Here is a 24203-nt window from a genome sequence, read left to right as displayed (position 1 = left end):
GTTTCTGTGTTTCTTCTCTTGGAACCCGCTGTTAGTTTCTCTTTCCTTTCTCTTAGATTTTTAAGGGGACGGGGGACGGGTGCACACCAGCAGTTTTCTTGTGTTTTTTGTTTGTTTGTTTGTTTGTTGTTTTTTCTTTCTTTCCCTATTACACAGGTTTAAGTATACGTTTCCAAAAAAACTACAAAATCAATAAAAACTTTAATGTCAAAAAAAAGAAGAAGTACCTGACTCCGTGGTATAATTCTCAAACACGTAGCCTAGAGCAGATGACTCGTAATCTGGAGAGGAAATGGTGTGTCACAAATTTAGAGGATCATCATTTAGCCTGGAGAAATAGTTTGCTGCTTTATAAGAAAGCCCTCCGCAAAGCCAGAACATCTTACTATTCATCACTGATTGAAGAAAATAAGAACAACCCCAGGTTTCTCTTCAGCACTGTAGCCAGGCTGACAAAAAGTCAGAGCTCTTTTGAGCCAACAATCCCTTTAACGTTAACTAGTAATGACTTCATGAACTTCTTCACAAATAAAATTTTAATCATTAGAGAAAAAAATTACCAATAATCATTCCACAGATGTAATATTATCTACAGCTACTCTTAGTACCACTGATATTCACTTAGAGTCTTTTTCTCCAATCGATCTTTCTGAGTTAACTTCAGTAATTACTTCCTCCAAACCATCAACGTGTCTTTTAGACCCCATTCCTACAAAACTGCTCAAAGAAGTCCTGCCATTAATTAATGCTTCAATCTTAAATATGATCAACCTATCTCTAATAATTGGCTATGTACCACAGGCCTTCAAGCTGGCTGTAGTTAAACCTTTACTCAAAAAGCATCTCTAGACCCAGCAGTCTTAGCTACAGTGGGGCAAAAAAGTATTTAGTCAGCCACCGATTGTGCAAGTTCCCCCACTTAAAATGATGACAGAGGTCAGTAATTTGCACCAGAGGTACACTTCAACTGTGAGAGACAGAATGTGAAAAAAAAAATCCATGAATTCACATGGTAGGATTTGTAAAGAATTTATTCGTAAATCAGGGTGGAAAATAAGTATTTGGTCAATAACAAAAATACAACTCAATACTTTATAACATAACCTTTGTTGGCAATAACAGAGGTCAAACGTTTACTATAGGTCTTTACCAGGTTTGCACACACAGTAGATGGTATTTTGGCCCATTCCTCCATGCAGATCTTCTCGAGAGCAGTGATGTTTTGGGGCTGTCGCCGAGCAACACGGACTTTCAACTCCCGCCACAGATTTTCTATGGGGTTGAGGTCTGGAGACTGGCTAGGCCACTCCAGGACTTTCAAATGCTTCTTACGGAGCCACTCCTTTGTTGCCCGGGCGGTGTGTTTTGGATCATTGTCATGTTGGAAGACCCAGCCTCGTTTCATCTTCAAAGTTCTCACTGATGGAAGGAGGTTTTGGCTCAAAATCTCACGATACATGGCCCCATTCATTCTGTCCTTAACACGGATCAGTCGTCCTGTCCCCTTGGCAGAAAAACAGCCCCATAGCATGATGTTTCCACCCCCATGCTTCACAGTAGGTATGGTGTTCTTGGGATGCAACTCAGTATTCTTCTTCCTCCAAACACGACGAGTTGAGTTTATACCAAAAAGTTCTACTTTGGTTTCATCTGACCACATGACATTCTCCCAATCCTCTGCTGTATCATCCATGTGCTCTCTGGCAAACTTCAGACGGGCCTGGACATGCACTGGCTTCAGCAGCGGAACACGTCTGGCACTGCGGGATTTGATTCCCTGCCGTTGTAGTGTGTTACTGATGGTGACCTTTGTTACTTTGGTCCCAGCTCTCTGCAGGTCATTCACCAGATCCCCCCGTGTGGTTCTGGGATCTTTGCTCACCGTTCTCATGATCATTTTGACCCCACGGGATGAAATCTTGCGTGGAGCCCCAGATCGAGGGAGATTATCAGTGGTCTTGTATGTCTTCCATTTTCTGATGATTGCTCCCACAGTTGATTTTTTCACACCAAGCTGCTTGCCTATTGTAGATTCACTCTTCCCAGTCTGGTGCAGGTCTACAATACTTTTCCTGGTGTCCTTCGAAAGCTCTTTGGTCTTGGCCATGGCGGAGTTTGGAGTCTGACTGTTTGAGGCTGTGGACAGGTGTCTTTTATACAGATGATGAGTTCAAACAGGTGCCATTCATACAGGTAACGAGTGGGGGACAGAAAAGCTTCTTACAGAAGACGTTACAGGTCTGTGAGAGCCAGAGATTTTCCTTGTTTGAGGTGACCAAATACTTATTTTCCACCCTGATTTACGAATAAATTCTTTACAAATCCTACCATGTGAATTCATGGATTTTTTTTTCACATTCTGTCTCTCACAGTTGAAGTGTACCTCTGGTGCAAATTACTGACCTCTGTCATCATTTTAAGTGGGGGAACTTGCACAATCGGTGGCTGACTAAATACTTTTTTGCCCCACTGTAATTATAGGCCAATCTCCAACCTTCCTTTCATATCAAAAATCCTTGAAAGAGTAGTTGTCAAACAGCTAACAGATCATCTGCAGAGGAATGGTTTATTTGAAGAGTTTCAGTCAGGTTTCAGAGCTCATCACAGCACAGAAACAGCTTTAGTGAAGGTTACAAATGATCTTCTTATGGCCTCTGAAAGTGGACTCATCTCTGTGCTTGTCCTGCTAGACCTCAGTGCAGCGTTCGATACTGTTGACTATGATATTCTATTAGAGCGATTAGAACATGCTGTAGGTATTACAGGTACTGCGCTGCCGTGGTTTGTATCATCTCTATCTAACAGACTCCAGTTTGTACATGTAAATGGAGAGTCCTCTTCACACACTGAGGTTAATTATGGAGTTCTACAGGGTTCAGTGCTAGGACCAATTCTGTTTACATTATACATGCTTCCCTTAGGCAGCATCATTAGAAGACATAGCATACATTTTCACTGCTATGCAGATGACACCCAGCTCTATCTGTCCATGAAGCCAGATAACACACACCAATTAGTTAAACTGCAGGAATGTCTTAAAGACAAAGACCTGGATGGCCGCTAACTTTCTGCTTCTTAATTCAGATAAAACTGAGGTTATTGCATTCGGCCCTGAAAATCTTAGAAATATGGTATCTAACCAGATTCTTACTCTGGATGGCATTACCTTGGCCTCCAGTAACGCTGTGAGGAACCTTGGAGTCATTTTTGACCAAGACATGTCCTTCAATGCACATATTAAACAAATATGTAAGAATGCGTTCTTCCATTTGCGCAACATCTCTAAAATTAGAAATATCCTGTCTCAGAGTGACGCTGAAAAACTAGTTCATGCATTTATTACTTCCAGGCTGGACTACTGTAATTCATTATTATCAGGATGTCCAAAAAACTCACTGAAAAGCCTTTAGCTAATCCAAAATGCTGCAGCAAGAGTACTGACAGGGACTAGAAAGAGAGAGCATATTTCTCCTGTTTTGGCTTCCCTTCATTGGCTTCCTGTTAAATCCAGAATTGAATTCAAAATCCTGCTCCTCACATACAAGGTCTTAAATAATCAGGCCCCATCTTATCTTAATGACCTTGTAGTACCATATCACCCTATTAGAGCACTTCGCTCTCGCTCTGCAGGCCTACTTGTTGTTCCTAGAGTATTTAAAAGTAGAATGGGAGGGAGAGCCTTCAGTTTTCAGGCCCCTCTTCTGTGGAACCAGCTTCCAGTTTGGATTCAGGAGACAGACACTATCTCTACTTTCAAGATTAGGCTAAAACTTTCCTTTTTGCTAAAGCATATAGTTAGGGCTGGACCAGGTGACCCTGAATCCTCTCTTAGTTATGCTGCAATAGACGTAGGCTGCTGGGGATTCCCATGATGCATTGAGTTTTTCCTTTCCAGTCACCTTTCTCACTCACTATGTGTTAATAGACCTCTCTGCACTGACTCATACCTCTTAATCTCTCTCTCTCTTCCACAGCATGTCTTTTATCCTGTCTTCCTTCTCTCACACCAACCAGTCGCAGCAGATGGCCGCCCCTCCCTGAGTCTGGTTCTGCCGGAGGTTTCTTCCTGTTCAAAGGGAGTTTTTCCTTTCCACTGTCACCAAAGTGCTTGCTCACAGGGGGTAATATGATTGTTGGTTTTTTCTCTGTATCTATTATTGTTGGATCTACTGTACAATATGAAGCGCCTTGAGGCGACTGTTGCTGTGATTTGGCGCCATATAAATAAAACTGAATTGAATTGAATGTGTGAAGGTTGTATGAAGAGCTGTTAGCTGTTATTATGAAGAGTTGTTATCATGGCATCCTCCGTCAACGATGTGATGTTTCGGACATTTGTATTTGTTGCAGCGTGAAAACACAAACTGCCTTAAAAAACTGTCATTGTGACATTTGAATCTTTTGTCTGCTTGTTTACAGAGAAACGTGTGCACAAAGACTGAATCAGAAAGATCAGATGTGTTTTAGAACAGAGGTCAGTTCAAATGTCCACACAAGCCTTTTTGGATCAAACCACACAAAATTACCCACAATCCAATATTAATGGATAATCACACAGCAAATTATATGACAATAGAGCTTTCTTTCTTGAATAAACTACCTCAGGAACATCCTCAGGGAATTTATTCAGATGTGGTGAAAGCGTCTTGGCCTCTCGGAGGATGCACTATTCAAAACTTATTTTCACACAAATGCTGCAGTGATGATGACACATGTAAAAGGTCAGAGGTCACCTTCACTGAGTAGCTCATATCAACCTGTGTCTATGCTAATGTGTGTTACTGATGCAGCTTGTGTTTTGAACATGACTTTCAGGTTGGATGAATTGACGCAGACAGACACAGTGTGCTTCGGGTTGATATCAGCTGATCTGGGATCAGTTTCATGTAGTGATCCTGTCTGGTATGCCTGTAATTCATCCTGCTGATGGCGATCTGAGAGGTGAGACTTATTGCTGTGCTGGCTCTCTGTCATCCACCTGAACTTTAAAGATCAGTTAGCAGTAATCCAGGAGACTAATAACAGTCTGAATTCTTCACCTTAATGAAAAGAACACACATCCTTATAAGGTCAGTCTGCTTTTGTCCTGTGACACACAAGTTAGCCCCAACATCTAGCTCCAGGAGTTGACATGTAACCTCACAATGAGACAGAAGAGGGACAGTTTTCTGAGAGAGAATGTGGAGAAAGGTCTGATACACAGCAAACATCTAATGAGGACTATTGAAAATACAGATAGCAGTAGAGTTTACCAAAGCTGAAATAGCCTCAATTCATAACAGCATTCGCTTCAATGTGTTTCATATTATAAGGTAAAGACCCTACGATATAAGAAAAATAACAAAATTTAAAAGCAAAACAAAACACCTTGTCATAGTGGCAGAGTTTGTGTGCTCCTGTGACTCCAGGAGCCTTCCGAATATTATGTTTTTGGTACAAGATATGCAGCAAAGGACTTTAGGTCAGACTCAAACCCAGGCTGCTGAATTCTGACTATGTGGCATGTGGCTGCCTGCTCACCCACTAAGCTTTCTCCTGTGAGGGAATCAGAAACAGAATCAGAATACTTTATTAATCCTAATGAAATTATGTGGGTTGCAGTTGCTCCAATACAGTAACAGAAACAGACTAAACTATTTAAACATACAATATGTTACAGATTTACAAATTTAAGAAATAGCACAATATAAACAAATCACTCAATAATAAATATCAAGGATTGACAGATAAAAAATACATATAATAAATATCAATAATATTGACCGGAATATTACTGAGTAGAAACAGCGTGTGCAAAAAGGGCGTAACTATTGCAGTGTTTACAGTGTATTAGATGGAGGAGTTGTACAGGGAGATGGCCACGGGCAGGAATGATTTCCTGTGTCGTTCAGTGGTGCTTTTTGGTAATCTTAGTCTCTCACTGAACGTGCTCCTGTGGCTAGCCAGCATGTCATGGAGTGGATGGCAGGTATTATCCTACATTGTCTTTATCTTGAATGACATCTGCCTCTCCGACATCAACCTAAGGCAGTCCAGCTCCATCCCCACAACATTACGGATCTGTTTATTTAGTCTGTTGGCATCTGCAACCATGAACCTCCTGCCCCAGCATGCAACAGCATAGAGGACAGCACTGGCCACAACAGACTCATAGAAAATCCGGAACATTGTCTGACAGATGTTGAAGGACCTCAGCTGCCTCAGAAAATAGAGACGACTCTGGCCCTTCCTGTAAAATGCAGTGGTGTTTTTAACCCAGTCCAGTTTATTATCTGTATACTCCAAAATATTTATAGTCCTTCACAATGTCCGCATTGACCCCGTGAATTGAAACAGGGGTCAAGGTTTTCCTGGTCTTCCTAAAGTCCACAATCAATTCCTTGGTCTTTGCCACATTGAGCTACAGATGATTCTGCTCGCACCACGTGACAAAGGAGTCAACCACAGCCTGGTACTCTTACTCATCACCATTGCTGATGCATCCAACCACCACAGAGTCATCGGAAAACCTCTGAAGATGGAATTTCTCTGTGCAGTGGCTTAAGTCTGTGGTGTAGAGAGTGAAGAGGAAGGGGGAGAGGACGGTCCCTTGTGGTGCCCCTGTGTTACTGATTACCTTGTCAGATCCACAATGTGGAATACACACATGTTGTGGTCTTCCTGTCAGGTAATCCACAATCCAGGACACCAGAGAAGCATGTAATTTGTTTTTTTTTAAGAATTTGTGGCTGATATCCTGCCTCTCTCCATTAAAATGTAATTACCAAAAAATTAGAGACTATGTATTACTTTGTAAGTGAACAAAATTTCAGCAGGAGACAAAATAATTATGTCCCCCACTAGAATATCCAAACCTGGTGGTGGATGCCAGAGGTAACTTCAAGGAAATCACAGTCTTTAAACCACATGTGTCATCAGTCCTCCAATCCTCCTGTGGTGTCTCCCCCTTCTATGTCTCCCCCTTTTGTTTGAAACGTATTACTTTTGGCCAAGCAACCAGACCCTCCTGATCTGTCCTCTTTATGTCTGTCCTTGTGCTCTCCTCATTAAAATTAAATTAAAAAGTTAAACCCAACCAAGCTTTAATGTCATCTAGATGTCAAGAGAGGTTTTATGGAGATGCTAAACTTTTGCTTTGGTGGAAAAATAAATTTAGCAGTCATCAGCATAACAATGAAAAGAGATCCCATGGATGGAACCAGAGGCAATAAATACAGTAAAAGCAGCAGTGGCCCTAAAATTGAGCCATGTGGGACGGCGCATGACAGAGAAGCAGAAGATGATTCGGAACTGAGAAGGCTGACAGAAAGTTTTATTTACCAAATAAGACCTAATCCAATACCCACTACATGCCACATAATTGCTATGTGCAGACAGGAAAAGACCCAAGTGCAGACTCACAGAAGCAGAACTAAACTCAAAAAAACTGCTTTATTGCAGACTTAACGGCGATACAAAATATTACACTAAACTGAGGAATGATAAACTGAGACACGAAGAAAAACAGCTTCCAGTTCCAGGGATGAGACACAGACGACCCGAAACTAAGCACAGAACACAGGGTTTAAATGCAAAAGGCCGTAACAAGGAAATGAGACACACAAGGGGAGCAATCAAACCTGACGAGACTGAGGGAAACAAAACAGAATACATTAACCTGAGACACAGACTTTCAAAGTAAAACATTGAAATGCACAGAATGGACTTACAGACACAGACTAAGGGGGAAACACAGAGACATGGGACCAGGGCAGGCTTTGGTAAAAAACAGTGATATAATTCCAGATCACAAGTTTTGAGCGCACCATACAAGTGACAACCTTTGACCTTCATCAGGTTTTATTTAATTGTGTCAGAGAAAATCTCATGTGCTCTTCATGCGACTACATTCAGTGTTTAAAACAGAAGCTCTGCAGGTCTGAGATCAGGAGCTTTCTGAAACACTAAACTGAGGTACTGTTAATGCTGATATATAGTAACATAGTTACATTGATGATTAATCCCTTTGACTTTTTGTCTTTAACTTTATCAATGAAACAGCTGCAGCTTTCACTGACAGCATATCATGTGGTACTTTTGTGGTACTCAGTACATTTGTACTGTTTTCATCAGTTTGTTTTGGAGTTATTACAATGAGTGAAGATTTTGGATAGCTAGCTAGGTCTCATGACCTAGCTAAGGACCTTAGTTATGGATTAGCTTACAAACACATTTAACTTACTGAAAAAGTGCACACTTTTTGAAGAATAGGCTCTCAGTGGTTTTGTAACGTAAACCCTGAACCTCTCAGCATCCCCGCTCAATCTGCCATTCCCGAACAGAGATACACAAGTTTCTCCGTGACTGCAGCTGCCAGTCTGTCAAGTTATGAGGATGTTGCACCCCAATTTAACAGCATTATGGTAGTAAATAGAATTAAACTTATGAGAAAGGAGACCCCTTGAACATAAATCAGTGCGATGAGAACTACTGATAATGAAAGAAAGCATCTTTGCAAAAGCATGAAAAGCTTGGAAGTACTGACATTACTTTTAGTTTGATTCCAAAAAAGTGACATAACATTAGCGTCCACTGTACACTCTGCGTGGAAAGAAAACAGCAAAAAAGCAAAAAATGATCACATACATAAAGGGCCTAGCATTCAGAGGATGGTCCGCTTATCCAGCCTCACCTCTGGTGCTGGTGTCCACCTCTTAATTTTAAATACATCTAGACATTGAGGGTTCTCGGGAGTGGCCATTCAAAAGGGATAGAGCAGGAGAGAATTTTCAGCATCCTGACAGCCTGATGGTTGAAGTTGTCTCTCTGTCTGCTGGTTCTAGCCCGGAGGCTCTTTATTCTGTGAAGGGACTAGAGTTGTTGTTGTGCTTTACTGACCAGTGATGCCGTGTTCTTTGACCAGGAGAGATCTTCTGAGATGTGCACACCCAGGAAGTTGGTGCTGCTTACCCTCTCCAAAGCAGCACCATTAATGGTTAGTGGGGTGTGCAGAGTGTAAACTCTCCTGAAGTCTATGATGATCTCCTTAGTCTTCTCCACATCCAGGGAAAGGTTGTTGTCCCTGCACCACTCAGCCACCACATTTAAAAGACATTAAGTGTCGCCCAAAGCACTGAACAGAGGGATAATATAATCAGATGAAAAAAGAATTAAAATAGATAAGATAAAAAAAAACATTGTAAAAATGTATGTGAGACATCCATATACACACACACGCAGAAGCAGACTCTTATATAAACTTGTTTGTAGAAATATATATGTACACGCACATACATATACAAAAGTGTACACATTCACACACAAGCACACATACGTGAACTTAAAGTATATGTATACGTATACACATGCATATATCATCCAATGAGATAAAACACTGGAATAGCTAAAACTGAATAAAAGTGGTACAGAGATACAAAAGCCTTTGAAAATACGTAGGTCTTCAAATTTGTTTTGCAGATTTCCAAATAGGAAGAGGACTTTATAAAAGAGGGAAGACTGTTCCAGAGTCTCGGAGCGGCATTGGAGAAAGCCCTGTCACCTCTAGATTTTAACTGGGAGTGTGGAACTGTGTGCTGGAGGAACACAGAGTTATAGTGGGTAGGTGCAGGCTAAGGAGATCTGAAATGTAACCAGGAGCCAAGCCATGGAGCCATGGAGAGTATCGGAGTAATATTCTCTCTCTTTCTGGTCCCCGTCAGGATCCTCGCGGCTGCATTTTGAATGAGTTGCAAGCGGGACAGGCCTCACTTACAAATGCCTAAATAGAGAGAGTTACAGTAGCCAAGACTATGATATGAAGGCATGGATAACTGTTTCCAGGTCTTTAGATGACATTTTTGAGTTTAGCAATGCTCCTGAGTTGGAAAAAAACTGCAATGAACAACTGTTGTTGCTGATGTGACCTACCACAGTTGTTCATTGGCAAATTTGCGGTCTTCCTGTCAGGAAATCCAGCAGCCAGTACGGGTGGGCAGCAACACCTCCAGCATAAGAACACTGAATACGGGGGCTCCCCTAGGATGTGTGTATAAAGTGAGGTGCTGATCCCCACCAGATCCAGTTTGTGAATGAGTTGGTGGGGAATGATCGTGTTGAACGCTGAACTGAAGTCTATGAACAGCATTCTAACATATGAGTCTCTTGTGTCCCGATGTGTGAGGGCTGAGTGAAGGGCAGTTGAAAATTGCAATCACTGGAAATTAAAATGGTCCTGTAGTACTGCCTTTTCATCTCTCTGATGTCACGTGACAGGTTTGCCCTTGCTATTTTTAGGCTCACCTCATCCCTGACTCTGTAGGTCACATTTCTCACCCTCAGAAGCCTGTAGACCTCACCTGTGAGCCATGGTTTCTGGTTGGCCCAGACAGTGATAGTCTTGGTCGCTGTGACGTCATCAGTACACTTTGAGATATAGGCAGTGACAGTTTCTGTATATTCCTGCAGGTGGAAGGAATATAAGGAGCTAAGCTAATAGCTATGTTAAGCTAGCAAATCCTTAAAGACAAAACGAATGAATACCGTGAATATAATAGGCAGGTACTTCTGATTAAGCACATGTGGGTTACACATGATAAGTCGCTATGTGCAACTTGTATAGATAAATAACTGAGTGTGAATTGACATCTGTGAGGGTTTATTTGGGCTTTTAGTGACAGTTTCAATCAGTTTCTGTCTCTGCTGGTTTCTAGTGGTTCTGATGCCCACACTTTGGGTTAAAGTGGCTCAAACTAATTCCCAGATATATGCCTGTGTTTAGAGTACAATGTGCTTCCTACAGCTCCTTTCTATTTCAGGTCGTCCTCTCTCCTGTGGGATGCTGTTAGAAAGACAGAAGATGGAGAGATGAATAAAAGAAAGGATAGGTGGACTGATTAATGGATGGAGGCTCTATAAACATGTAAATCTGACCTTACAGTGTTTCAAAGCTGCAGCAGAGGCTGAAAGAAGCAGTGCTGCTTTAAAAAGCCTCTTCAGCCCTTCAGCCAAGTCTCCATTTACAAAGAAAGACATTTTCAGACAGAAGAACCTTTGATAGCCAAATACCACACACACACACACACACACACACACACACACACACACACACACACACACACACACACACACACACACACACACACACACACACACATGTTTCTGTAGCTGTCCTTGTGAGGACACTTGAGGGGGTGGTGGATACATTAGAGGGTTATCCAGATGATTAAACTGCCGCATCCATGTAACCCTAATGGCTCACATGACCATCATGATCACAGGCCAACTTGAGGTGAAATAGTGAAGTGAGGTGAAATGGGACTTTACATCAACTGTTAGAACTGAAGAAGCTTCTCAGATAACTGAATTGAATTGAGGAGGTCTTGACCTGTAATGGGTTAAGTCTGAGGGGGTTCCTTGTCTATAGTTGGTTTGGTTTAAGAAGGTCCTGGTCTGTAATGAGTTACATTTAAGGGGGTTCTCATATGTAGTGGGTCAAGACTGAGGGGGTCCTGGTCTGTAGTGGGCCAGGTTTCAAGTGAAGCATTGTTGTTCTGCTCTCACTATTGTTCAGGTTCTACTGGAGGATCTCAGTGTCTGAGTGAAATCTGGCCAGTGTGTGTGTCCCTCTGTCTCTCACTCTCTCTCTCTCTACACACACACACACACACACACACACACACACACACACACACACACACACACACACACACACACACACACACACACACACACACACACACACTGTCTCTTTGAAATAATGTGAATTCATAAAGGTTGTCAAATTTCAGTCAAATCAACATTTCCAGACTTTAGGTCACCAGTGTCAGACTCATGGTCCTCATACATTCAGAAAAACTCACCTGGTTGGGAGTCCTCCCCTTCCTGTCTTTAACGCAGTAACCTGAAACTCTCGCACACACACTCTGACATTTAGGTCGATATATAAACTGCTGCAGAATCTCAGAACCTGACGATTCCTGCAGGGAAACACTGAAGTACTGTAAACAGTCAACCGTCTGCCTACCTGTACTGATCCCCTGTCTGACATCACATCACTATGCTCAACAGGTACGTCCATCCTCTCGTCTCAGTGTGTTTTTATTGTTTATTCTACAGAGTGAAACATTAATCAATAATATCAGGATATATTCTTGAAGCTTCCTGCTTGTTTCATCTCTTCATTACTCTGTGTTAATGTTCTTCTTTGAGTTTGAAATTGCATTCCTACAAATTACATAAAACAATTTTAATATAAATTAACATGTAATTATTATATAGAGTGTATAACAGGGTTAACAACTTTTATTGCTTTTTAAAATTTCAGAATGCAAGAAGAAAACATTTTTTCTGCACCTGTACATCCAAAATAAAATAAAAGCATGTGTTATAAAATTTACATTAAAAAATATTATATTGAAAATGAGTTTAAAATTTTTTTTGTTTTTTGTTTTCATTTTAATTGTAAAAGCTGAGCTTATAAACTTTTTACTGCTCTAAAGAAAACTGAATTACAGTTAGCTTAATTTAAAACAAGCATTTAAAGAATTTATTCAAATCACTCGTGTTACATCACAGATAATGATGGTCTGACAGCTGATCAGCTGAAAGCTTAAAACAGATGCATTTCTTAGTTTGACCTGCAAGAAAAAAATATCCCTGATTTGTGTTTTTGTTCTTCAAATGTTAAATCAATACATGTATATTTTTCCTGAAGTTAATCTGATCCCAGTAAAAACAATGAAAACAGCAGAATCAGACTCGTTTATCCCCAGTGCCACCTTCAAAACAAATCAGGGCAGTTTTAAGGCCAGTTATTTTGAAGCATTAAATTTCAGAGGTCACACTGATGTGAAACTTAAACAGATTCATCCCAGATTTAAAGGTTTCTGACTTTGCACCAAAATGAGGCTTAAATGCCTTTTTTGCCTCAGGAAGTCAAACTGAATGTTGTATTTTTGTTGCAGGAACGTTGTTCTTCTGTTCTCTCTGTTCATCGTGCTGGTTGAGGGAGACATCGACTCCAGTGGTGGGGTTAAAAGTCATCTGTCTCTTCTGAATGACAATCTGAGTAAAATGTCACTGATGAACCTGCCTGTCCTCATGAAAGTGTTTCTTCACTTTGCAGATGCTGGAATACATGCCACATCGACAGGTAAATACCTCTGTGCTTTCTCACCTGTCTCTATTTCATCTCTGTACTATCTCACCTGTTTTTGTCTCACATGTATAATATTTTACCTCTCTCTGTCAGACAAAGATTCTACATCTGATGAAGCTCCTACAGGTTAGTATGTGTGGGGTTCGGGTGTGAATAATTTCTCGAATAAAATGGCTCAGTTCTTTGGTTTTATATGAAGAATATTTATTATTTTAAATATTGTAACACCAGGAGGTGGTGGTTAGTACTCTTGCCTCACAGCAAGAGGGTCCTGAGTTTAACTCCTGAGTTTCTGTGTGGAGTTTGCATGTTTTCCCCATGTTTGTCTCTCTGGATACTCCAGCTTCCTCCTACAGTCCAAAGACATGCAGTTAGTGGGGTTTATTGATGACTGTGGGAATGTGACTGCTTAAAAACTGTCAAGTGAAACCTTGAATTACTTTTCTGCTCACGTGGAGCACATCCATGAAACTGAGACATACCTGATACAAACATGGCAGAATTAGTGCCCCCCAGCAGGGCTGATCGTCGGCATCATTTCTGTTGAAGATTTTCTGAATGAAGTGTTGTTGTTGTTTCAGAGAGCATAAACGCCATCTCTCCTGATCACCCTGGTAAGAATCTCTGTTATTTTGAACTCAGACACAGCTGGAAAACACCTTTAAGCTCATGATATCAGTGTACGGAGTGTTAAAGTCTCGGTGAGAACAGAAATGGTCAGACTCCACCAACTTTGTGTATCCTGATCGACAATGTTAGGGTGAGTGAATCTAGACAACAGAAAGTATACTGAGTATACTGAACTGCCTTCATAGTACACCTGAGCTCATAGTTCTCCACAGAACTATGAGCTCAGGCACAGGCCTGAGCTCATTGTCTTGTGCTTCTCTGACATTTAACAACTGATGTGAGCAATAGTTTAAAATTGCTTCAGCAGGTCAATCTCAGGTGTATCTAAAAGTTACTGGAACAGTAACATGTCACAGTAAATCATGTTTCATCACTTTATCACATGTCTAAAATAAGCTTATGTAACCCCTCTCCCTTTGAGACGACTTCCTTTTGATTGGCTCTCCCTCACAAACAGAAGGGCTGAGCAACATGCTGGCAGAACCTCTGTCTGATATGAACTTCTGTCTCAAAAACATAAACTGACCTCATTGTTTGAAGCATATTTGATCTGAAGGTTAAGCACGGGAACTGGAGATTTCTGACTAGAAATAACAAGTTGAAGTTAAATCAAGACCAAAACACATCTAACACAAAAATTCTGTTCTGATTCCAGATGAATCACATTATTACGGAGGAGGACCTTCAGGTAGGTACACAATGATCATGATAGTGATGATGAAGATATAAGACGACAATCATCACGTGAACTCCTCACAGATGTTTTGCTTCTGACATTCATGATTACATGACAATAGTACTGTAAGGTGTTTGGTCAGACCTGATGCTGTATCTCACCTATTTACCTGTTTAATGTTTTTTTTCTGTGTGTCAATGTGTTTCAGACGTCAGCAGCTCAAGTTCACAGGCAGCAGACCGTGAGAACGATTTTTACCTTAACTTGCTTTAGATCAGTTAGTGTTCGAAGAAACATACCTTCTGACTAACCAGAGCCGAAAAGTGATGTACAATAACATTAATTATTCATAGGTAACACACCCCAGGGAATACAGCTCCACCTAGTGGCAGGAGGAGATTAGGAGGAGAGACAACAGGATTTACTGCAAGCAGAATCAGAATCAGATTTGGCAGTTTATGTGGTGATTTGGTGCCTGGCTATTTATGTAAGAAACATAATAATCTGCCTCATGTAGTGATACAAAAAGGGACAGTAACCCATAGCTCTCTGGTCTCATTGCACATACACTACTGGTCAAAGGTTTGGGCAAACCTTCTAATTTAATGGTTTTTCTTTATTTTCATGACTATTTATGATGTAGATCATCAAAACTATGAATGAACATATATGGAATTAAGTTGTAAACAAAAAAGTGTGAAATAACTGAAAACATGTTTTATATTTTAGATTCTTCAAAATAGCCGCTCTTTGCTTTGATTACTTCTTTGCACACTCTTAGCATTCTCTTGTTGAGCTTCATGAGGTAGTCACCTGAAATGGTTTTTCAAGTCTTGAAGGAGTTCCCAGAGATACTGAGCACTCCTTGGCCCTTTTGCCTTTGCTCTGCGATATATCTCATTCCAAACCCTGTTGATTGGGTTTAGGTCAGGTGACTGTGGAGGCCAGCCCATCTGGTGCAGCACTCCATCATTCTCCATCTTGGTCAAATAGCCCCTACACAGCCTGGAGGTGTGTTTGGGGTAAAAAATAAATGATGGAGCGGCATGTTGCTGCAGGATGCTGTGGTAGCAACACTGGTTCAGTGTGCCTTCAGTTTTAATAAATACCCAATAGCATCACCACTAAAGCATCCCCACACCAACACACCTCCTCCTCCATGCTTCACTGTGGGAACCATTCATCTCAGTTCCAAAGTGAAGGACCATCCATTTACCTGCATTGCACAAAGACACTGCAGGTGGACACAGATATCTTAAATTTAGACTCATCAGACCAAAGCACAGATTTTCACTGGTCTAATGTCAATTCCTTGTGTTTCTTGACCCAAACAAATCTCTTTAGCTTGTTTCTTTTCATTAATAGTGGATTCTCAGCAGCTATGTCCCCATAAAGGCCCAATTCATGCAGTCTCCTCTGAAGAGTTGATGTACAGATGTGTATGCTACTGGAACTAGAGGTGCTGGTATTTTGTGATTTCTGGGGATGATGACTTGGATAAATTTATCCTCAGCAGCAGGGGTGACTCTTGGTCTTCCTGGGGCAGTCCTCATGTGTGCCAGTTTCATTGTAGTGACTGATGTTTTTTGCGATTGCACTTGAGAATACATTCAAAGTTTTAGCAATTTTCCGGACTGATTGATCTTGTGTTCTTAAAGTAACTGTCACATTTCTTTACTTAGCTGATTGGTCCTTGCCATAATATGAATTCTAACAGTTTTCAAATAGGGCTGTCAGCTGTGTACCAAGCTGACGTCTGCACAACACAACTGATGGTCCCTAACAGTGTTAAGAAGGCAAGAAAATCCACAAATGAACCCTGAAAAGGCTCACCTGTGTGGTGAAAACTATTTCAGGTGACTGCACCATAAAGCTCATTGAGAGAAGGCCAAGAGTGTGCAAAGAAGTAATCAATGCAAAGGGTGGCTACTTTGAGGATTCTTCAGTTATTCATCAATTTTTTCTTTGCTACATTATTCCATATATCTTGCTTCATATATTTGATGTCTTCAGTTTGTAGCTACAATGTAAAAACTTTTAAAAATAAGTACTGTACATGTAAATGTATGCTTTTTATTTTCAGTTCCAGTAATCAATCGTATAACAGCACCTGGTATGTCCCTATATATATATATATATATATATATATATATATGGACAAAGTACTGGTCAACCTTCTCTGCTATACATTCAGTGACATCTTTGGAACCAGCCATTATTTTACAAATGTCTGGATATGCAGACTGCATGGATAGCTGCTGGATTTTGAATTCATCAGCTGAAATTAAAAGATGATTGATTGCTTGATTGATTAATTAATTGATTGATTGATTGATTGCAGAACCCGCTGTAGCTGCTCCAAACAGTGTGGAAGAGGAAGATGGTGAGACAATAATACTCTGATTCTCTAGACCAAAAAACAGTTTTCATATTGTGAACCACCAATACGTTAGCAAATAAATTAATATCTAACTTGTTTACCCAGCAGCCAGAGTCCATTGGAGGTGAAAACTTTGTGACTTTCGAAACTTCTTTCTGATTGTTTTTTTAGTATCAGTTCATGAGCAGAATTTTTTTTCTGTGAAGTTGTACGCCTTCTTTTTCTTTAAACAGTTTCAAACTTTGTTTTTTTTTGTTTGTTTTTGTTTTCCTTTTACAGATGACTCTGAAGAATCAGGGAAGAAAAAGTCCAGCTCTCGTTTGGCTAAACCGCGGAACTCCGCCCTCAACCACCAGAGTCCCGACCATGCCATTGAAAGCCCCGCCCTCCCACCACAGCCGGTAATCCCTCAGCCGGTAATCCCTCAGCCCATCATCCCTCAGCCCAAAACCCCGGTGAGGAGCCGAACGTCTAAGAGACGATCCAGGAACAACCGCCGCCAGATATAGAACATCAGCAGTCACAGTTAGAACACAATGTTAAACCAAATAAAACCCAAACGCACACAGATCTGTCACATGATTAACGCAGACTCATACCACACATGAACTCACCTGAACACTCACAGCAGGTTGACATTTACCTTCAATTCGCTAGAATCACCAAGCCATTGATTTATTCCAGGGTTGAGTGAAACTGCTGTCCAGAATCCAGGGGTCATATTCATTATATACTACAGGTAAACTTCACGGAAAAAAAGTATTGGTCCACTTAGACTCTTAAGGTGTTTTAAAATATTTAACATTATTATTGTGCTCTGAATCAGAAGTTGTAAAAATTTGGCTTACAAAAAACAAATACACGAAAGACACGATGTCTTTTCTTTTCACACAGAAAAAATTCAGAGAAAACAAAATTTGTCAAACCGCGTGACAACCTTGGCAGTCTGCTTGGCTGCCAGATGTTTGGGGCAGGAGCAAGAAATGTAAGAACAGGAAGAAGGTTTTGGGTTCTTGCCCAGTGATTAACATGGGGAACTTGGATTAATTTTACGGCTAGGTGCTTGATTGACTGTATGTTTACTCTGTGTAAGGAGGAAAACGAAACAGAGCTCAATTTAACTGGAATGAACACAGCAGGTGTGAAAATCTTCATCTTTTTAATTCAGGTGTTTTCAATTCCGTTATCACAGGTGTATGTAATCTAGCCATGCAGTCTGCCTTTACAAACATTTGTGAAAGAATGGCTCATTCCAAAGAACTGAATTTAAGTATACCACTACATCAGGATACCACATTTGCAACAAGTCAGAATTTCTTCCCTTTAGATGTTCTGTGTCATCTGTAATGTACTACTGTTATTGCAAAGTGGAAGCATTTAAGAACCACAGCAGGTCAACCATGAAGTGTCAGACCAAGTTTTATCTTTGGCCCTAATGTATTTCATTAGCTTTGACCCCTGGATCAAGCAGACCTCGGAGTATTAAACCTGCTCTTTGCTGTTTTTATTCTTTCTTTTATATGTGTGTTCCTGAAACATTTAAACATTTGTGATGGGAATTTCTTTTGATTGTTTCATTTATCAGATTTAAATAAAGTTAAACTGAACATGAACTGTGGACCTTGTGATGCTGTAGCTGTTATAGGTACTGTGCTACAGTGGTTTATCTAACAGACTCCAATTTGTTCATGTAAATGGAGAGTCCTCTTCACACACTAAGGTTAATAATGGTGTTCCACAGGGTTCTGTGCTAGGATCAATTCTGTTTACATTATACATGCTTCCCTTAGGCAGCATCATTAGAAGGCATGGCATAAATTTTCACTGCTATGCCGATGATACCCAACTTTATTTATCCATGAAGCCAGATAACACATACAGATTAGTTTAACTACAGAAATATTTTAAAGATGTAAAGACCTGGGTGACCTCATATTTTTTTTGCTTCTAAATGCAATTAAAACTGAGGATATTGTACCTAGCCCTCTCAGAAATATAGTACCTAACCAAATACTTACTCTGGATAGCATTACCGTGGCCTCCAGTAACACGGTGAGGAATATTGGAGTCATTTGTGACCAGAATATGTCCTTCAATGCGCATATTAAATAAATAGGTAAGTCTGCTTTATTGTGTTTATATTTCTAAAATTAGAAGTTCATGCATTTATTACTTCTAGGCTACTGGGCTATTGTAGCACGTTATTATCAGTATGTCATAGAAATCTCCCTGAAAAGCCTTCAGTTGATCCAAAATCTGCAGCTACAGCTGCAGCAAGAGTACTGACAGGGACTAGAAAGAGAGAGCATATTTCTCCTATAATGTCTTTTGTTCATTAGCTCCCTGTTAAATCCACAGTCACAATCAAATTTAAAATCCTTCTCATTACATACAAGGTCTTCAATAATCATTTTATCTTAATGACCTCATTGTACGGTATCACCCTATTAGAGTTGAAAGCAAAGATGATTATTTAACAAGTAATTTTAGTTTTATATATTTATGTTATGTATTGTGTTACCAGACATAAAAAAATCCTGAAGAGGTGTTTCTCACAGTGTTACTGGTGGCATGTTCAGGAGGTAGAGCAGGTCATCTGCTAATTGGAAGGTGGTTCGATCCTTGGCTGCTGTACATGCCACATCTCCTTTGGCAAGATACTTACCTCAAGTTGATCCCCGATGCATCTATAGGAGTAACACTTACATTGAAAAAGCATAGCAAAAAGTGTTTGTGTGAATGAGGCAAGTTGTGTAGTGTGCTCAGTCACAGAAAAGCACTGTATTATAACCAGTCAACCACTTATCAGAGCTAAAAAGGGAACTCATTGGAGGAGGGACATTCCCCATGAGACACAAGGAAATAGAAAATAATTAATGTGTGGTATGTTCTGCATTTATATGTATATACATATATCAGAGGTTCATGGTTTGTACTCATGGGTTGTTTAACAAGATATTACCTCTTTCATACAGTCCCTGAGGCAACCTGTAGCACCTCCCGGGGGAGGAAAAATGAAAATGGAAGGATTCAGGGAGTCTCACGTGGCAAATGGGGGTTTACACTGTGTGTCTGTGTGCTGGTTTTTAAACATGCTTGTTTGCTTGATGGTTGTTGCTGCAGAAACGAATCAATAGCCTCTCCACATGCTTGCAGTGTGTTATCAGTGAAGGTAGCAACAGACAGGGAGAGTCTGGCTGTGATCTGGGTTTCTAACATCATTTCAGATCTACAGGGTGTTCAAAACACACTCAGGCTTCTCAGTTACAAGACTCAGTTTTTTTTTTTGTTTGTTTGTTTTTTTTTATCTCCGGAGATTAAAAATCTCTTGATAAGTGGGTCTTGGCTAAGACACACAGCAGTACAATCAGCAGTGTTTATACAGACTAATAATACACACAAGTACCCACAGCAAACAGCACAAAATAAGTTTACACAGATATCTGACACCAAAACTAAAATCAAAATTCCAAAACTTAAAGGTGAAAGAAATTTAATGCACCAGAATAATTCACAGTTATACTGTCTGCAGCCTCGAGATCACTAGAATAAATCTAATAAATAATTTTTCTGAGAACAGCTCAGGAGGACAGAGCTGCAAATTTTCCAGATTCACTATGAACTACTGAGGACAGACAGAAGGAGTCTTTGGAAAGTGACAAAAGTTGTTTTTTGTTTCCTTTCTGTCTTCCTGTCTCTCTTCATCGCTTTGGTTCCCGTTGGTCTCTCAGCCTTTGGATTCCTTGACTGAAGGCTTTGTTTCTGTAGGTCCTCTCTGAGCTATACATGCTTCTCTCCTATGCGCTCTGTTTTTGGTTCTCTCATTGGGCAGCCTCTGACCACTCTACCTGACACATCTGTTTCCTGTGTTGGTTCTAACATGTTTTCTTTTCACTTGCTACATGTAAGATATTTTTCTTAGCTCTTCAGTTGAATTAAATTGTATATATACAGTGCCAAATCACAACAACAGCCTGTGGAGGTAAGCACAGATGACATGGAGCTCTTAGTTCTCACTCCTGCTTTATTACTCTCCTCACATCAACTGAACATATCGCGCCACAAAACACAGCAACACACTTCCTCAACACTGGGTGTGAGTGTGGGGTTCTCCTAAAGGAAAAAACAGAATCCATCAGCCTGGTGGTAGGTGGGCGGCCGCGGCGGGGCCTGGGCCGGAACCACCTGATCATCCTGCAGAACATGCGCAGGCTTAAGTGTTTCAACAGAGACAACCTCCTGCCGACCTCCAAAGTCCAAAAGGAAATGTTTTTGGCCCGGTTTAATAACCCTGTACGGCCCGTCATACAGTGAACGCAGTGGAGTTCTATGGGCATCGGAGTACAGAGAGAAGCTGGATGGCTTCTACTCTTCTGCTGACCCCAGGCGGATGTGGCAAGGCCTGCAGCACATCACAGAGTATAGGGTCACCACCAGCACCATCAGCTCTACAGGCAGTCTTCTGGATGATCTCAATGCATTCTATACCCGCTTCGAGACCTCCCAGACCCTTCAGACCCCCCAGACCTCCCCGACCCCCCATGTCTTCCAGACCTGCCAGAACCCCCAGACTACCCACCCCCGCCAGCGGTCACAATAGACCAGGTGCACAAAGCCCTGAGGAGGATCAACCCCCGCAAGGCAGCAGGACCAGACAACATCCCGGGATGGGCTCTTAAATCATGTGCCAATGAGATGGCGGAGGTTCTTACCTCCATCTTCAACCTCTTCCTCAGCCAGAACACTGTCCCCACATGCTTCAAGACTACAACCATCATCCCTCTCCCCAAGACAAGCCCAGCCACCTGCCTGAACGACTATAGACCAGTTGCACTCACTCCAATCATTGTGAAGTGTTTTGAGAGAGTGGTGCTGGCCTACATCCAGAGCAGCATCACAGACACTCTGGACCTCCTGCCATATGCCTACCGGTCCAATAGGTCCACGTCAGACACTATCGCTGCTGCCCTTCACTATTCATTCTCCCACCTGTAAAACAAAGAATCAGGGTACTTTTTGTTGATTACAGCGCCGCTTTCAATACTGTTATCCCACACAAACTCACTCACAAGCTGGCAACACTCGGCCTGCACCCCGCCCTATGTGACTGGCTACAGGACGTTTTGACTGAGAGGCCTCAGTCTGTCAGGATCGGCAACAGGACTTCAGCCAGCATTATTACAAACACTGGCATCCCACAAGGTTGCGTCCTCAGCCCCATCCTCTACACCCTGTACACCCATGACTGTGTCGCCTCCAACAAAGACAACATAATTTTGAAGTTCGCGGACGACACTGCAGTGATCGGTCGCATCACTGGAGGGGACGAAGCGGCTTATAGGAGAGAGGTGGCCGGTCTGGTGTGAGGACAACTCTCACGGCAGCTGTCGGAGGAAGAGGTGGGCGAAGAGGACAACATGTTCTCCATGAGCTCCAGAGCCGTGCCACCACCCAGGCCTGAGAAGGAGAGAAGCTTTTCGGCACGCTCTGTGTCGGAGAGGGCATATGCCGAAGAAGCAGCCCCTTAAGGACAGCGTATTTCCCTTGAGCGGGTGGGTCCCAGAGGAGGGTCATCGCGCGATGGGTGGCTAGCGGGTCCAGCAAGGCCACCACATGGTGATACTTCATGTCATCAGCCGAGATGCCGTGAAGGGCAAACTGTGCCTCCACAGGACGACGGCGGATCGTGGAGCCAAAAGTCCGGCAGCTTCAGCGCCACAGCAAAAGCAGCTGCAGCTGCAGCAGGAGGTGGTGGACCGACGGCTGCTGATGCATCCAGAGCGGAGCCGGCGTCATCCTTGACCTGTAGCATGTTCGAGTCTGGAGTCACCAATGTGGAGGTAAGCACAGACAACACGGAGCTCTTAGTTCTCACTCCTGCTTTATTACTCTCCTCACATCAACTGAACACATTGCGCCACAAAACACAGCAACACACTTCCTCAACACTGGGTGTGAGTGGAGCTCTCTAGTGGTCCACCACAGCCTATATTTTAAGGTAGACCCTAAAATACTACATGAAGAGAAAAACCCAACAATCATATGACCCCCTATCAGTAAGCACTTTGGCGACAGTGGGAAAGGAAACCTCCCTTTTAACAGGAAAGAACCTTTGGCAAAACCAGGCTTAGGGAGTGACCGGTTGGGGTGAGAGAAGGAAGATATGACAAACGACATGCTGTGGAAGAGAGCCAGAGATAATGCCTACAGGCTCCTGCTGAAATCTAAATACATGAAACAAACTGACCTTTATTGGCACAGAAACAACTCAGTTCTACCTGTCTGCAAGTGCTTACTTTACTTATATTGGATTTGGACACCTTGCATTAACATATTACCATAAACAGGTCTTATTTGGTGTTCATTTAGTGTACTTTATTTGGTGCTTCCCAGCAGGAAGACTTCATGACAGAGACAGTATGAAGCTTCATCTTCAAAGTAATACCTTCCATTTTGTAAAGCTGGCATTGTTTAACATATTTCTGAAACATGATCAGTCTTTGACTTGGAAAAGTTCAGAGGTCACTACCAAAACATTTAGTTTTTAGGTGAGATTTGTCACAATGGCCACAGGCCGATAGCTAAATTGGACTCAAACGCAGATAACCACAACAGAGACGGCTCGCACGTTTTACAGTGTTTGTTTATTAGATCAACAGGTGAATTTGTGGCAAAGTGTTGCTAATGGTGTGGCCGTGGGTCAGTGGGGTGAACGGGGAATTGGCAGGTAGCGACGGGGACGGAGTGCGTCTGGGAAGAAAAAAAGAACGGGGTTAAGAAGGCGGCAAGCATAGGGTATTTAGCAGAGGTGGTTATGACTGATAATGCTTATGGATAGTTGGGGTAACCTTGGCTTTGAGGGAGAGGTGGTGAGGATCCAGGTGAGTAGTGGCAAAGGCTGGCTGACCTGAGTTCTGCTGTGTCCAAGGTGGTGAGTGGTGGCCGGAGGGCAGGCAGGTGAGGTCCTTTCTATTGCCCCAGAATGCGAGGTTAATCCGAGGAGCTCTGGGGGTTGAAGGCAGTGGCAAAGAAGGTCCTGGAAAACAATGCAAGGTCATTGACAAACTGGTGTTGAAGAAGAGGCTCAGTGGAGCTTAAATCCTCAACCTGATTACCCAGAATCAGCCTAAGGTGTGCAGGACTGCAGGAGGGATGATGGCTCCACCCAGGGGTGGAGACCAAGGAACTCAGGTGCCTGATGGAACTTTCCAGTCAAACCTCCAGATCCTGAAAAGATTGAGGATGTGCAGCTCTGCCTGTAATGTGAGTAAACAGTTCACGTGCACATTTATCATTTAATGTAATATTTAATGTGTCAATCAGGATGTCAGTGACACTATGACCTGATACCAATAAAACATACATGGATTTATTTACAATTA

The 24203-nt window shown here is 41.8% G+C and overlaps 1 protein-coding gene across 2 annotated transcripts; it reads left to right on the top strand.

Moving 5' to 3' along the window:
* Positions 1-11961: 11961 nt before the first annotated feature.
* On the top strand, positions 11962-18439 carry LOC146683532 (uncharacterized). Of its 2 annotated transcripts, XM_085446172.1 has the most exons (10): positions 11962-12045; positions 12942-13003; positions 13103-13129; positions 13229-13261; positions 13717-13749; positions 14421-14453; positions 14650-14682; positions 16525-16554; positions 16783-16824; positions 17101-18439. In XM_085446172.1, exons 1-10 carry the CDS (start codon positions 12035-12037, stop codon positions 17328-17330), a joined length of 534 nt encoding a protein of 177 aa, XP_085302298.1. In that variant the 5' UTR covers positions 11962-12034; the 3' UTR covers positions 17331-18439. The 2 variants fall into 2 exon arrangements, with proteins under 2 accessions (XP_085302298.1, XP_085302299.1); XM_085446173.1 differs by lacking the exon at positions 16525-16554.
* The last annotated feature ends 5764 nt before the right edge of the window (positions 18440-24203 follow it).

Source organism: Copadichromis virginalis, linkage group LG22 (assembly GCF_057382275.1).
Source record: "Copadichromis virginalis isolate Kocher_CV1m ecotype Utaka linkage group LG22, C_Virginalis_male_GT1.1, whole genome shotgun sequence".
In the NCBI taxonomy this organism is placed as follows: domain Eukaryota; kingdom Metazoa; phylum Chordata; class Actinopteri; order Cichliformes; family Cichlidae; genus Copadichromis; species Copadichromis virginalis.
This window is presented reverse-complemented; position numbering and strand designations above follow the sequence as displayed.

Excerpts from the sequence above, each read along its gene's own strand:
- LOC146683532 (XM_085446172.1), top strand. Across the intron at positions 14,454-14,649 it reads TTACGGAGGAGGACCTTCAG|ACGTCAGCAGCTCAAGTTCA; the intron begins GTAGGTACACAA and ends AATGTGTTTCAG. Across the intron at positions 16,825-17,100 it reads CAGTGTGGAAGAGGAAGATG|ATGACTCTGAAGAATCAGGG; the intron begins GTGAGACAATAA and ends TTCCTTTTACAG.